Consider the following 16823-nt stretch of genomic DNA (forward strand, 5'->3'; position numbering starts at 1 on the left):
TCGGGCACACATATTCTAGAACCTTGCACTAGGGCGCCATCATTGGCAAATCCAAACTCACCACCATCACCCTGCTGTACTCTTTCTATGATCTTCATCAATTGTTGGTCTCTGTCTTTGGGAAACTCTAACTCTGTCCCTCAAGTCCGGCCTCCTTTGAAAAGTGAGCTAACGATACCCCTCATCTGAAGATCTAGGATTAAACCTTGATCCATCAACTCATGTACCTCCTGAATCAGTGGTCTCTTTTCTGCTGAAATGTGCGCCAAACTACCAGAAGATTTTCTGCTCAAAGCATCTGCTACAACATTGGCCTTCCCAGGGTGGTACTGGATGGTGCAATCATAGTCTTTCAGAAGCTCCATCCATCTCCTCTGTCTCAAATTTAAACCCTCTGTTGGAAGATGTACTTCAAACTCTTGTGGTCGGTGTATATCTCGCACACTTCACCATACAGGTAGTGTCTCCAGATTTTTAGTGCAAAGACTACAGCCGCCATTTCCAAATCATGGGTGGGGTAGTTCTGCTCATGCCTCTTCAGCTGCCTTGAAGCATAAGCCACTACCTTTCCATTCTGCATCAAAACACACCCTAGGCCAACTCTGGAGGCGTCACAATACACGGTGTATCCTTCACCACTCACAGGTAGTGTCAACACAGGGGCAGTAGTTAGACACTCCTTGAGCCTCTGGAAACTCACCTCACAGTCATCTGTCCAAATGAATGGAACATTCTTCCTGGTCAACTTAGTTAGGGGAGCCGCTATCCTGGAGAAATCTTGCACAAATCGCCTGTAGTAGCCAGCTAAACCCAGAAAACTTCGCACCTCAGTGACTGTTGTAGGCCTAAGCCAATCGATTCTGACTTCAATTTTCTTGGGATCCACTTGAATACCGTCACTAGAAACCACGTGTCCCAAGAATGAGATGCTTTCTAGCCAAAATTCACATTTTGAAAATTTGGCATATAGCTGGTGCTCCCTCAAAGTCTGCAACACTTTTCTCAAGTGCCACACGTGTTCTTCCTCGGTCCGAGAGTATACCAGAATGTCATCAATGAATACGATGACAAAACGGTCCAAAAATGGCTTGAACACCCTGTTCATCAAGTCCATGAAGGCTGCTGGTGCATTAGTGAGTCCAAAAGACATCACCAAGAACTCATAATGACCATATCTTGTCCTGAAAGCCGTTTTGGACACGTCCTCATTCCTGATTCTCAATTGATGGTAGCCTGACCGCAGGTCTATCTTGGAAAAGAATCTAGCTCCTTGGAGCTGATCAAACAAATCATCGATCCGAGGAAGTGGATACTTATTCTTCACAGTCACCTTGTTCAGCTGTCTGTAGTCAATACACAACCTCAATGACCCATCCTTCTTTCTCACGAATAGAACAGGAGCACCCCAGGGTGAAGTGCTCGGACGTATGAAACCCTTGTCCAAAAGCTCCTGTAGTTGCTCCTTCAGCTCTTTCAGTTCTGCTGGTGCCATCCTGTAAGGTGGCATTGAAATGGGGTTTGTACCCGACACAACATCGATGCAAAACTCTATCTCCCTTCCTGGTGGCAACCCTGGAAGCTCCTCTGGGAAGACATCCATATATTCTCTGACAACAGGAACATTTTCCTTGCTGACACCTTCCACAGAGGTATCTCTCACCAATGCCAAATACCCTTGGCATCCACGCCTCAACATTTTCCTAGCACTAATTGCCGACACCAAGTTATATGGAGCCACGCTCCTGTCACCATCAAAGCTAAACTCTTCCACACCAGGTATGTGGAAGTACACCTTTTTGTTCCTGCAGTCTAAGGTGGCGTAATGAGTTGCCAACCAATCCATCCCCAAGATTACATCAAAATCCATTACTGGTAAAGGAACCAAGTCTGCGGGAAGGATCTTTCCATTCACTACTCTTTGGGCTACCCGAAATACCATGTCTACTTCTATGTTGTCACTAAGTGGGGTAGCTACTGACAAAGGGCACTCTAAAGTTGTAGGGTTTCTACCCAATCTCATGGCAAACACAGGGGAGACAAATGAGTGCGTAGCACCCGGATCTATTAAAACACGAGCCTCATAAGAACAGACCAGAAGAATACCTGCCACAACTGCATTTGAAGCCTGAGCATCCTGGTGGGTCAGGGTGAAAACCGAGCTTGACCCTACCCGAGTGGCGTAACCACGACATCGACTTCTACCTCCTGATCTGCCTCCAAATCCACGTCCCCCTTGTCCTCGGCCCTGTTGGCCACTGAACTGACTGCCTGCCATGTTGGAAGCACCCGGATACAATTGTCGAGGAACATTTGCAACAGAACCCTGTGACCCCATCTGTGGCTCCAGCAGCAGGCGATCTCTAGCAAAGTGGCCCGGTTGGCCACACACAAGCATACTCGACCCCATCAAACAAGGTCTGAATGTCCTCTTCCACACTGCTGCACGGTGCCAAAGAGGATCTGAACGAGCGAATCGCCTTGCCTGAATCATTACCACTGCAGATCTGCAACTCTGGATTTGTGTCTAAAACCACTCCTCTTATTTCTGCTTCTTCCTCTGTAAGTAGTTTGACCACCATGCTGTAGTAGCCATGGGTGGGACACGAGAACCCTCTGCTTTGTTCTTCTTTGCTCTTCCATTGTCATCCACACAGAATCGATCTCTATCTGTATGGCTCGGTCAACCACCACATCAAAAGACAGATCAGACATCATGGCAAGTTTCGCATACCTCCTGTCAAGCCCCTTTAGGAATCTTTTCACCTTCATCTTTTCTGTAGCTACTGCTGCAGGGGCATATCTGCTCAATTCCAGAAATTCTGTAGCATATTCATCTACAGACCTGCCGTTCTGTCTTAAGGCCTCAAAGGCCCACTGTTTCTGATCTCTGAAGCTTTCTGGCACGAACCGATTGATGAAAAGTTCCACAAACTGAGCCCATGTCAAACCCTCCATCCGAGGTAACACGTAGTCATTCATCCATTGTCTAGGCATGGGCCCCATGACGTGCTGCATACACTCTATCAGTCTTCTATCGACCAATCGTAATTCTGTTCTGCACATGCGAGAATCCAAAAACCGATATGCATCGTCTGACACATCATAGGTACCAGGCACCAACTTCTTGAAGTTGATGATCTGTTTGTAAGATTCCTCTCTTGGTGCGGTGGACTGCTGCTGCTGTGGAGGATGGACCATATACTGAGCCATCATGTCGATGGTTCTCTGCAGACCAGCTAGAGTAGCTGCCATGGGGTCCATGGGACCCTGTGCCATAAAGGACTGTTCCTGTACTGGGGTTGGCTGCTCCTCTACTTGAGCAGCTCTAGGCCTCCTACCCCGCCTCCTCGGGGCAGGCGCCTCATCCTGTGCCGACACCTCGTCGGGCACATCTGGTTCTGGTGCAGTGGCAGCTCTCCTGCTTCTACGCATTTTCCTGAAATTCAGCAGCATTAGCCCACAAAATTCAAAACTGCACATTATACAGCTCTATAGACTCATATTTATACATAACATATGGAGCAGAAACTAGAAGCAAAGATGACAATGCAAGACGAATGTGGACCCTATATTTCCGCATGTGACTCCTATTAGACTCTTCCCAACACTTTAGACAACATTCCCTAAGAATCTGGAGCCTAAGCTCTGACAAATGTAACGACCCAGCCCAGCCCAGTCAGTATTGTCCGCTTTGGCCCGTGGGCCTCACGGATTTGTCCCTTGGGAGGTTTCGCTCCCAAAAGCGCGCTGACCAGTTTAGGCTGACCCCCACATATATGGCCCAGATTCCCTTCTCCCATTTCCGATGTGGGACGGGTGGCACCTGCAGGCGTTACGTATCGCCGTCCCCACAGTCCGTTACAACCCACCAACTTCCGCTGGGGGCGTCCTCGCACCCACTCGTACTGGAGGGAGTCCGGCTCTGATACCACATTTGTCACGACCCAACCTATGGGCCGGACCAAGACTAGGACTGGCCACCTAAAGCCCCGAGGCCCGTAGTAAGCCTTAACTGTTCATTTACCCACTCGAGGCCCATTGGGCCCAAATTAAGAAACCAAGCGGACAGAGTCCGCCATAAAATGGACTTTCCAACGGGGAGTTTTTGACTCACCCGACCTGTAAACACAATAAATACTCAATTGGGGAGCTCAGCTCACCCTCCACATACTCATCAACATAAAATAAATGGGAGCTCAGCTCCCTCATCCAATCCATCAAACATACATAACATATTTAAGTTTACAGGTCCAACATGATAAAAATATTACAGACCAAATTCAAATAAATACTGCTAACACATGCGGAAATTCTAGGAGTAATTAAAATTACACAAACATGGATAAACAACCTGCGAAGGATAAAAGCAGGTTAACCCAGAACAAAATATCCTCCTGTGGCCTGTAAAAATTTTTGAACAGTAGTGAGCGTTCGACTCAGAGAGTAAAATATCAATCTTAACTATAATCTCTATAACTATCTGAAACTAATGCAACCTGTAGAGTGAAATGCAACATTAACATCATATTCACATCATAGCATCAAAAAGGTAATTTGGAGCACTCACACACCCTGTAACATCATTCATAGTATATGGGAGCTGATCCCCTATACAGCTCTCTTAAATCCAATCTGGTGCCAGCGAAGAAAAGAACTCAAGCCGTGTCTACCCCGAAGGACCGGGTCCCAGCGAAGAACTCAAGCCGTGTCTACCCGTCCTATCCATAGTCCACACCACATCACACGCACGCCAACGCACGCACACTGCTCCAAATTACCACAACAACACTCATGGCACATTAACAGTTATCAATGCAACATAATTCGTGCCTAGAGTTTAACTACATAAATATATGCATATAAGTGATGCATGGGCATGCTGAACATATAATAATATCGAAATTACAGTTAAAATTAATATTTTACTCACAAACTTGACGACAAATTACTGTGACGGCTGGGCGGAGGAAGAAGGCTGTCCCGGCTCACCTGACAATTATATTACAATTATTTAATACAGTCTGACTCAATACAAACAAAGAAAAAGATCAAGTACGTCCTAAGTCGTGCCGAAAATCCGGCAGAGTCTCCCCTATACCTAGGACCTACCCAACCTGAAAAAGGGCTAAAAACGCACTTCTATATTCACAATCCATATATCAACAGTTCAATCATATCACACACCCCCGCCCATCAAATCAATCATCCATCACAATACGAAAAATTTCAATTTAGTCCTTATTATTGATCATTTTTGCAAAAACTGCCCAAACAAGCTCTAAAAATTATAAAACTTTGCCCCACGGTCCTTAGCAATATTACTAAGCTATTGCAAAAAGAATCGTAATTTTCTAAGCTACCACGAATATTTTATGGATTTTTAATCCTATTTAAGCACTAGAAAATTACGAAAAAGCAAGGTTCGGGTTTACCTTTGCCGATTCCGACTTCGGGAACGCGCTCGGGATGCCTGACAATGGTGAGGTAGCCAAAACCTCGATCCAATTCGGAGACTTTTCCGGTAGCTGGTCTGTCTGGCCGGAAATTCACAGATCCGGACAACTGTCGAATTTCCGCGAATTGAGGATACCTACACGAACCCCAATAATAATATATAAAAAATCAGGGGTGTTACAGGCAAGCTCTAGTTGGGTCGGTTTATTAGCCTTTTATATTAATAAGTTTCCATGGTATTTAAATGAAGAAAACATCTAGAAAATTCAAACTTCACGATCAAATTTTGTTGACATGGCAAAAATCTAGTGCAAGTAGAAGCATAAAAAAACTTAGTGAGCACAACTTAGTTTGGGCGGATCTAACGCAACCCACAGGTTTTACAATTGGAGGCATCGAATGAACAGTCAAATGGCATGAACAAGGTTGTTGGCAATAGGGGAAGTTCTAAGAGGAGATGAGACGCCAAAATCTTACCAAATTTTAGATTTGGGTCAAACTCGAACCGTCGAATTCTAAGGCCTGGGTGTGTCAGCTGGACTCTCAAATAACGGAAAAGTGAACATTGACAGAATGTGAATGTCAGGGAAGGTTTTTTTTTTTTTTTTCAAAAAATCTTGTAGGTCCAGGCTTGGGTTGGGTCCAACCCAATCAAATCTAGCAGCTAGGAAGGTCAAACAGGAGCTTCGATTATAGAGGAGAGGTCGCCTAGACATCACCAATGTTCTGGCAGTGTTGGCGTGGTTATCGGAAGGCCAAAAGATGGTGGCTTGGTGAAGGGCTATGGTAGCGCTATTCTAGGTTCTAGTTTTCAAAGTTTTTTTTTTTTTTGAATAGTAAAAGGCAGCAAAAGTTTTGGATGATTTAAGTGGAAATTTTGGGAAGGCGAACAAAGGCAAGAATTTCAAAGACTAAAACACAAGAATGTTTGAATAGGATGTTTGGAAAAAATTCAACAAGCTATGAAATTTGGGTTGATTTTAGGCCGTAATATCAAAATTAATGTAAAAAAAATCAAGAAAAATGAGAAATTAAGGACCAATCCTTGAAAAGAGCTAGTTCTCAAAGTGTTATTAATCTCATAAAATTGTCATAATCAAGCTTGTTTAATAACAATAGATACTCTATGTTTTATTTATAGAATTAGAAATCCCAATCACATTAGGATTTTAAAATCCTAATTTATTCCTAATTAGAATACTAAATTTAATTAAAATAAATTAAGAAATAATAAAATTCCCTAATAATAGATCTAATAAGAATAAAATTCCTAAAAAATATAACTCTTAAATTTCTTAATTTTATATGGAATATATCTCCTAAATTGTATTAGGAAAATTATCTTCCCATTCTGCATTAATATGATTTAAAACCACATTATTTTAGATGAATATGCAAGAGAAGTGCAGTGCACCAAATACATTAAGCTATTGAGAGAGAGTTCTTAAAAATTTATCACCATCCTCATGCAGATTCAAATAATCTACGTCGGTGGGAATAGCATAAGTGGGGATCGAATAATCTATTTAAGTGGGGAAAAATAAAAAATAAAAAATAGATCTGCGCACCAGTACGAGTGAATGAAAATATGAACATCTTTTGTATATTACAAAATCTGATCAGCCATATTCATATATACAAAATATCGTATTTGTACAATTCTCAGCGCTTAAATAATTGTCATTCACTGAAATGATTAAAAGAAAAAAAAATCTACATACTCTTCACAAAAACCGCATGGGCAATCTGGAGGCATGCTCAAAAACTAAAAGAAATAAGCTAGAAAATATACAACTAGCTAATCAGAAACGGCTCGCTCCATCAGTAACATCCTCTACTCTAAATCCTATTACATCACATTCAAAAAGTACGATAATAATCTACCACATCCAGACTTCAGCAATTTCAAGCCATAACATAATCCACAGCATTGGTTTGATGATCAAGTGTTAATTAACTAAAACATAAATGACAAAGGAAAGCTAACAACTTAAAGCCAAAAGTTCCATTTCTACATCAATGCAGGCAAAATAGCAACCACCATGCAGTTTTCCTCGCATAGAAGATTGAGGTCCCTGTCATCTCCGAGAAAAACCTTGAACTCCATCGAATAGTCTTGATTCTCAAGATCATATGCCTTCAAGCTATTAATAAAACAAACGTATGAGAAACATGCACTGCTCACCACATTAGGAAATGATATTTCATGTGAAAAACATAATATGGTCATAGCCTTCTTATTTTACACCAACTATAACCAAATATCCAAGAGTTCATAGTCATGAAATGTCCTAAAATGCATCATATGCTTAAATATATACAGAAATGATGATACCTCATTCACAGGATTTACATAGATATTTCATGATACATGACACGAGCAAACAAATGCATGCAAAGGCAAAGCTAAGCATCTTGTGAAGGCCGCAACAAAATACATATACGAGAAGAGAATGAGAGATTACTTTTATTTTCACATGCCAGATGAATTAAAATAGTCCAGCTGTAATTAAAGCTAATTCATGATCTAATTTGAATTAGTACATTTTGAACTTTATCAGAAATTCACACCTTCAATTACTAATATTAACCATAATCATCACCAGAGCCCCAAACAATCATTCTCATAAGTAACCACCAACCAGTTTATTGCTTTGAGCAGTATGAATTAGCATTCTTAGGACATGAAAGAATGTTCAGAACTTAAAACATCAAACCATATTTAACCTCCACTTCCAACCATATTGCTTTCAACATGATTGCCATAATCATGAAAAACTATAAAAACATTAGCTATAAAGAAAGGACTTGATTCAAAATAAAGGTAAACACAAAAGAAAACTAAAATGAAAAGCTAAAGCCGCAACAAAAGACTTCAAAATTACAAATGTTTGAAACATCCAGATTATAGGAGCAGTTAAAATGCTACAGAGCCTTCACAACAAAAATAAATAACAATTGGAGAAGGAAATTTAATTTTGAAAAAAGGCAAGTTTAGGGTGATGGAGGAATGCAAGGAACAGACAAGCAAATTTAAGCAATATTAATATCGTCAAACTAAAGTCAATGATTTGTTCATATATTCCACTGAAAAAAGGTAGCCGACGGTAAAATATACAATTTACGAGGACTATTTGAGGTAGTTCTGCGATTTTGATGCCGCTATTAACCAATTCAAATGCATGAATTATAAGTAACACTGACACAGAGAACCACACAAAAATTGGAAATAAAAAAAGATCCCTGAACTACAGGCAGAAAACCACAAAATTGAAATCCTAATATGCTGGAGTTCAGCAGCTTACCCCTTTTGCAAGATAATGCATCCATGCTGCCATGGGAAGAAGCAAACAGAGAAACTTCAGGTAATGAACTGAGAACCGCAGCTCAGGAAATGAAGAACCCAAAAAACCCCTTGAATGAGATTCAAAATAAATTTGATGAACCGAATACTTCTGAACTTAGCTAATTGTAGGCAGTTTACTATGTTACTCTGATGTAAGCCTTCGTCTCTTCCCATAATCAGAATCCCTTGATCTTGAACGATGGTCCTCCTCTTGTGATATTCTTGATTTGCAGTGAGTCCGTGAAGACCTACCCCTGTCCCAATCATCATCTTGCTCCACTTCACGATCCCTGTACCTATGATGATCAGCATATCTATCCCGGTCTTCCCTATAACGATCACGATCCCAGTCCCAATTGCGATCCCTTTCTCGCTCACGCTCATGATCTCGAGAATGTTCCCTATCCCTTTCACGCTCCCTCTCCCTTTCTCTACCAACTTCCCTTTCATCACGATGCCTTCTCTCTGACCAGTCACGATCATGACCACCCATGTCTTTTTCTCTAGACATCTCTCTATCACACCTCGCTTCTCTATCATCCCGGCACCTTCTATCAGAGGATCCAGACCATTCTCTTTCTGAAGCTCTATCATTCTCCTTCATGGTGTTCTGCCGACCTCCTCTATCGCGACTAACCTCACCATACTGATGATCAGATGCAGCTTCCTCACCATAACTAGACTCGCCAGCTCTTCCACCACCATGCTCCTCCCCAACCCATCCACCCATAATAGGATCTGACCACATTCCCATATTGGTTCCATCAACACCAGTTGCAGGCATCATTCCCATGCCATTCATTGGCATTCCTCTTCCAAAAAATGCTGGATTTACATGTGGAGCCACTCCAGGCAACCCCATACCTCCAACAGGTGGGAAGGAAGGTAAAATCCCTGAAAAAGGAGGTGTAGGAGCCCCAGGAAAGCCCCCATAAGTCCCCATTCTCCCCATAGGTGGACCAAATGATTGATCAAACCCTTGCCCCATCATTGAATTGGGATGCAATAAAGGAGGGGTAGCACCAATGCCCTGGCCAAAACCATTTCCAGCATTTCCCATTATACCTCTCCCACCCATCCTCCCACCAGCCCTATTCCTCATTGGACCAGCCAGCCCTCTACCGCCCACCCCTTGCCCATTCCCTCTCCCCCAATTTCCTCTCCCATATCCTCTATTTCCATCCCCACCTTGATAATTTCCACCAGTTGCAATAGCACCACCACTTGAACCACCTTCACGCCCACTCTTCCCCCCATCATTATTCCCCCTCCGTGCTTGAGCAAGTGAAGCCTGAGCCATATGCTGATTCCTATTTACCTGAGCTTCTCCCATCCTCTTCACACTATAAGGAGATGCAAAAGCCACCACACATGGCCTTCTGTTAAATAAATGCCCATTCATCCCTTCCTTACAAGCCGCAGCTGCAGCAGGGTCATAAAATTCAACTTGACAGTACCCTTTTGACTTTCCACTTGCTTTCTCGTCAAAAAACTTCAATTCCTTTACCACGCCATATTTGCATAACTCAGCCTCTAGCTCTGCATCCGTTGTCCACCAATGCAAATCCCCAACAAACAATAAAGTCCCACCTCCACCAGAACCTCCTCCACCGGCACCCAAAGCTCCAGCACCAGTACCATTACCAATCATATTTCCTCCATTCACATTCCTACCCATACTCTCATTAGGTAAATTGCCTACATTCACACCACCCCCACCACCACTAGACTGCTGGCCGATATTCCCTTGAACACTTCCATTGTTATTATTGTTGTTGCTGCTGCAGCTAATAAGGCTAGTATTGTTACCGCTCTGCTCTTCAACGTCTTTCACTTTACTAAAATTCTGCCCCAATTCAACCCTAAACCCACCGGATAGACCAGTGGGTCCTTTCTGCCCGACACCACTCCCCCTAAAGCCCTGATTTTCATAACTAGAAAGTCTAGAAATATTATTATCTCCAGTCACGGCACCACCTGGATTCGGCGCTACAACAACAGGTGGGTTGATCTTTTTCTCAGCGCTAGTGTTGTTATTATTGTTGCTACAATCCTGATTTTGAAAACCTAAATCCTCATTTTTCCTAATAGATTGCAAGAAACCCTCACCCACATTGACGTCGTTGTAAAGATCCTCGTAATCGTCGTCCTCTTCGCCCAAAAATCCATCGTCAGCAACGGCTGAGATCGCCTCGTTGCAGTGGAACTGCTCCATCTAATTGCCGCCCACGCCTTCGTACATGTTTCCGGTCCAATAGGCGTTTTAGCGTTTTCTGCGTTCAGGAGAGATGTGCGGTGTCGTATTGGGGTTAACGGCAAGAAAACGAAAACATGTTTTCGGAAAATAAAGTGTCTTTTTCGGACTATGTTTAAAGGGGAACTGCTTTTTTTTTTTTTTAATAAAAGTGTTGTTTTAAAAGTTGTTAAAAAAGTAATTTTAAAAAAATTATTTTATTATTTTAATATTTTTATAATTAAAAATTTATTAAATTTAATTTTAAATTATTTTTTAAATATATTTTAAAAAAAATTTCCAACATCAATTCTAATAATAATGGCTAACAAATCCAAAAAGACGGACACAAATATATCAGTAGGACGCAGTAAATAGTGCATTCAAGAAAGACAAAAACCCTAATATGCAAAAATTGGGAAATTCCTGAGGCTTCCTGTAGCGTGGCTGATATAATCTAATTTTTAATTTTATATAACGTAAAATTATTTTATTATATTTTACAATAAAATAATTTTTTTATTTTAAATATGCAGTTTTCAAATTTTATAAAATACTCGTTTCTCGATTTTTACTTATTATTTTTGAAAATTATTTTGTTTATGGTTTTAAAAAATTAAAAAGTATCGATTAATTATTTTATTTTATTTTTATTTTTATTATATACAATAACTATTTAAACAAAAATCCATCTTACCTTTTTCTCTTTTAATTAAATTAAGTGAAATAAAAAATATTTTAGTTAAATAGTACTACTTTCACTCAATTTTATTTATCATTTTTTTAAATATTTTTGTTATTTTAAGAAAATTAATAATTTTTGTTATGACCGTAAATAAATTGAGTTCATATAAAAATAAATATATTAAAGTGTTTGATACTAAATAAGGATAATTATTACTTTTATAATTTTTAATTCTCGTTAGTATTGTTTGGATACCTAAAAAAAAATAATTTAACTTTTAATCTCATTAATATTGATATATTTTGAGGGGGTTAATATTATCCTTAGTGCCTGAATAAATAATTAGTCACTTTAAATGTTAAAACTTATAAAATTAACATTTAACTCTTAATTTTTTAACTTTCTATAGAATACATCCTTAGAATTAAATATTTATATATAAATTTATATACTCTATATATACACTTTAATTAATTATGTATCTATTTCGATATAAAAAATTTAATTTAACCATTGTTAAGCTCATTCTCACGTGAGCTCGAGCTTATATTAGATGTATTCTTTTTTTTTTTTAATTTATTCATACCTTTACTAAATATTTGTTAAATTTTCTATAACTCATTTTATTAGCTTCCTTGTAATCAGATGAGATAAAGCATAATTTAATTAAATTAAGAAACATTTAGTTATAGTTTAGGTAATTAAAGAGTATTTTATTATAATTGAGGTGATTTAATTATTTTCTTAAATATCATAAAAAAAACTTTAAACCACATATAAAAATAAAATGAAGTAAGCATTTTATTATAACTAAATGTTTTTACTTAATAAAAAATAAAATTTCTTAATAAAGTAAGCATTTTATTATAATTAAGAATAATTTATTACTTAATAAAAAATAAAATTTCTTTAAATATAAAAATCCAATAGATAATTATATTAATTTAATATTATTAAAAAATTATATGTCTTTTTTTACTTGAGAATACCTTTTTTTTTAATTAGGTATTTGAAAAATATTATTTTACAAAAATCTCATGAGATAATATGTAAAATTAGGGATGATAACATGTATAAATATTCTCAAATCTAAATCCATTCCAAATCAAATTAAAATTTATTTTCAATTATATGAACTCGTCCTAAACTTTATTGTTATTATTATCGAAAAATACTATTGTTTAATTATATATATTTTAATTAAAAATATACATAAAAATTTATTTTTATTAATAATTCATATTTTAAAAATTTAATAATTCTACAAAATATTTTAAATTTATTTTATGTAAAATAAAATATATAAAAATTTATAAATATTATTATAAATAAATATTTATATAAATAGGTTCAGATAATAAATGCCTAACATGTAAAATCTGAACCCACCATAAATATTAAATTTTAAATACAAACCTATTATAAATTCAATTATATATTATTAAACCTATCTCATTAAAATTAAATCAAATCAAATACTGTAAAAATTTAATATGTTATGTTAAAATATTTTATATTTTACACTAAGACTCTATTTAGTTAAATTTTATAGTAAAATTTATTTTTATTTGTAAATGAATTCATAACAGAATTCATTGACAAATAAATTTATTTACTTGATATATTTTATATTGAATATGAAATTAATTTCAAATGAAATAATTTATGCATTTAAAATAAAATAAAATAATATATAATAAAAAGATAATTTTATTACTTATAATATATATTATTTTAAATTTAAAATTTATTTATAAATTTTATTAAATTTTATAAAATTTATTATAATTAAATTTATTAATTAAAAATTCTACATAAAAATTCATTTAAACTAATTATTAAATTTTAAATTTATAAATAAAACTCATAATATTTAATAATTTTTTTTATAATAAAATTAATTTATATCAAATACTACCTAAATAAATTTTACATTTTATCAAGTACCTTAAAAATCACCACCTAACTCATTGTTGACAGAGGAAATATTTAGCAGAGATAATAAATAATTAAATATAAAATTTATTAAATAATAATAATATTCTTGCTCAAATCAGACAACAAAGAGGTAAGGCCAGTCACGTCCTTCCAAGTAACGGCTACTTTACCACTGTAGCCGTCACAAATCATTCCAACGGTCACATTGCCCTTCACCAGCGACCAGAACCACCACGTTTGTCTCTCCGCTCTATATATCCCCCCTTCCGATCTCTTTGAACCCTCCATCTCCACTACTCCATCAAAAGCCAAAACACTCCCCGTTTTCCATTTATCAATTGTTGCCGATTCCATAAACGCCCACTCAATATGTTGCAGAGACTCTTTCTACTCATTTTCCTTGCTTTTACTTTTTCTTTTATTGTACATGCAGACAATGCGCCTGCCCCTTCGCCATCTAAAACAACACAGCCCTCTGCATCACCTGCCAAATCTCCTGTCTCTTCTCCTGCCAGTGCTCCTGCTGAATCTCCCACAACATCTCCTGTAAGTGCTCCGGCTAAATCTCCGACAACTTCTCCCGCAAGTTCTCCGGTGACTTCTCCGTCTTCTACTCCTTCCACTCCTTCCTCTTCCCCTTCAAAATCTCCCGCACAATCTCCTAAAATCTCCCCTGCAATCCCGCCATCCCCAACTTCTGTTGTTCCCCCATCTCCAAGTGGGTCCCCTCCAGTTTTGTCTCCAACGACTCCACCGCCATCGGTTTCCACTCCGGCTGCAACTCCGGTGACTACTCCGACTTCGGCTCCAATCGCTAATCCACCAGTTACGGAAGGTCCGGCTACTGCAGCAACCCCAGAGGCATCGGCGAGTATTCCTTCCAGTTCTGCAACACCAGTAGAGGCCCCAATGGTTTTCCCCTCCACCAGCAGCCCGCCGATCGCCACTCCAGCGAGTTTGTCACCAGAAACCGCAGAAAGCCCGACGAACGATGAATCGGGTTCTAGGTCCATGAATGAGATTGGGGTTGCTTTTGGGTGGTTATTTATTGTGTACTGGGGCTTCCTTGGCTTGGCTCGGGCAATTTAATTTTTTTTTTTAAACCATTTAATTTTATTTATTTATTAAACTTAAGTTGTTTTTCCACACTATTATTATTTATATTTTACGGTTATTGGTTATTATTAACCTTCCTTTACAAAGGTTTTGTTTTTGGATTACAAGAACATGTTATCGCTAATATTGTGATATTTTAATAAAAAATTTGAAAATTAATGCTTTCAGGGGGAAATGAATTTAATATAACTCAAATTAAAGGCTTACTTGATATTATTATTAAAATTATTATTAAAAAAATTATTTTTTAATCTGTTAAGATTATTAAAAGATATTTAAAACTAAATTTAATAAATTTTAATTATAAAAATATTAAAATAATAGAATAATTTTTTTTAATATACAAAACTCAAATGTAACATATGAAAATAGAAAAATCAGTTGCTTAATTTTTTATTTGACCACAAAAATATTTTTTTAAGTACTTTAAATTTTAAAAAAATGAAAAAATATTATTTTTTATAAAATAAATGAAACCTAAATTATAATTTTTCATAATGTATTAATAAATGAGTTAATTATCATTAAATATTATCATTAAAAATATTTTTTTATAGAGTTATATTTCAATATAAAATATACTACATCCTTATTCTCTACTAAAAAAAGGCATCGTCGACATTCACTTTTATTTATTATTTTTTGAAAATTATTTTATTTATAATTATTTATTATATAAAAAAATCAATATATATTTTTTAAAATTTATTTTTATTTTTATTAAACACAATAACTATTCATATAATTTTTTAAAATTTAAATTAAAATTTTTCTTTTTCTCTTAATTAAATGAGAAAAAGATAATTTAATTCAATTATATAATATTTTATTATAATTTAAATAATTTAATTATTTTATTAATTATTATAAAAAAACATTGAATGACAGACAAAGAAAGTAGCAATTATAAACCAAGGCTCAACTTCTTGTCATTTCCACTTACCCTCAAACCCTAATCCATCCTCGAGCCCCTCATAGTCGTCATCCATTTCAGATTTTTTTTTTCTTTATTTATTTATAAATTTAATATAGACTTTAGTGAAATAAAAAAATATTATAAAATTAATTAATCCACAAAATTAAGTGATTTACTCAATTGGAAAAGTGGAATCCGCCAATATGATCCTGAAAAGAGATTTGGCAATTTAAGTCAAAGGCCAAATCAATAATGCAAAATTTTAGTTCCTAAAAAAGGCGACACGTAAATAGCTTCCCTCATGTTTATCCATTTGGATAACTGTATCCACGTGGGATATTATTTATTGTATATTTAATTTTCATTATTTACAACAAAATCCTTCAACTCTCAACTTTTTTCTCTCTCTCTCTCTATATATATATACTAAAAAAATACAGTATTATTAAAACTTTTGAATTAAAATGTTTGTTTATGAATTTTTTTTAATAAAATAAATTTTTTTATTATATTTAATATGAATAATTTGACACTCTTATCATTTAAAGAAAATTAAATATTCAAATAGTCATTAAATAATACCAACTTAAAATGAACATGATTAATAAATATTAATTACAAAATAAATAAAGCCTTCATCTTCTATTATTAATTTACCTTAATGCCTTTATCTTCTATTATTAATTTACCTTACTTTCAATTTGTTTGATATTGATTTTTAAAAGTTGAAATTATTTTTTTTAATAAAATTAATATTTTAAATATTATTAAAATAAATAATTTTAAAAAATAATTTTATAATTTTAATATTTTTATAATTAAAATTAATAAAATTTAATTTTTAATTATTTTTAATACTATCTAATTATTATATTTAAAAAATTAATTTTCTCAACATAAATTTCAATAAAAATACCAAGCCCTCTAAGTCAATAACCTTGGCATACTCCATCCACGTACATTGTTAAAGACTCAATCAACATACAGTGCTAGAGATTAGATTAGTGGAATTATTACTAATAAAATGTAAACTACACCATGCTTCTAAATAATTTTACACTATCTTTGACTATCCTTTTCCTTTTAAAAATAAAATAAAAAAGAAAAGTTAATTGAAGAAGCTAGTAGGGGCATA

General features: G+C 35.8%; 3 protein-coding genes across 3 annotated transcripts; all 3 read right to left on the reverse strand.

Annotated features, from left to right (window-relative positions):
• Positions 1-219: 219 nt before the first annotated feature.
• LOC131174116 (uncharacterized) lies at positions 220-4622 on the reverse strand. Its single transcript, XM_058137179.1, has 4 exons — positions 4572-4622; positions 3018-3436; positions 2577-2667; positions 220-253 (listed from the first exon to the last, which is right to left on the reverse strand). Exons 1-4 carry the CDS (start codon positions 4586-4588, stop codon positions 220-222), a joined length of 561 nt encoding a protein of 186 aa, XP_057993162.1. The 5' UTR covers positions 4589-4622.
• A 2415-nt stretch (positions 4623-7037) lies between these two features.
• Positions 7038-11141, reverse strand: LOC110657008 (uncharacterized). Its single transcript, XM_021814044.2, has 2 exons — positions 8760-11141; positions 7038-7598 (listed from the first exon to the last, which is right to left on the reverse strand). Exon 1 carries the CDS (start codon positions 11013-11015, stop codon positions 8943-8945), a length of 2073 nt encoding a protein of 690 aa, XP_021669736.2. The 5' UTR covers positions 11016-11141; the 3' UTR covers positions 7038-7598; positions 8760-8942.
• A 2808-nt stretch (positions 11142-13949) lies between these two features.
• Positions 13950-14669, reverse strand: LOC131174117 (uncharacterized). The gene has a single exon (XM_058137180.1). It carries the CDS (start codon positions 14667-14669, stop codon positions 13950-13952), a length of 720 nt encoding a protein of 239 aa, XP_057993163.1.
• Positions 14670-16823: the final 2154 nt, after the last annotated feature.

Source organism: Hevea brasiliensis, chromosome 15 (genome assembly GCF_030052815.1).
Source record: "Hevea brasiliensis isolate MT/VB/25A 57/8 chromosome 15, ASM3005281v1, whole genome shotgun sequence".
NCBI lineage: Eukaryota > Viridiplantae > Streptophyta > Magnoliopsida > Malpighiales > Euphorbiaceae > Hevea > Hevea brasiliensis.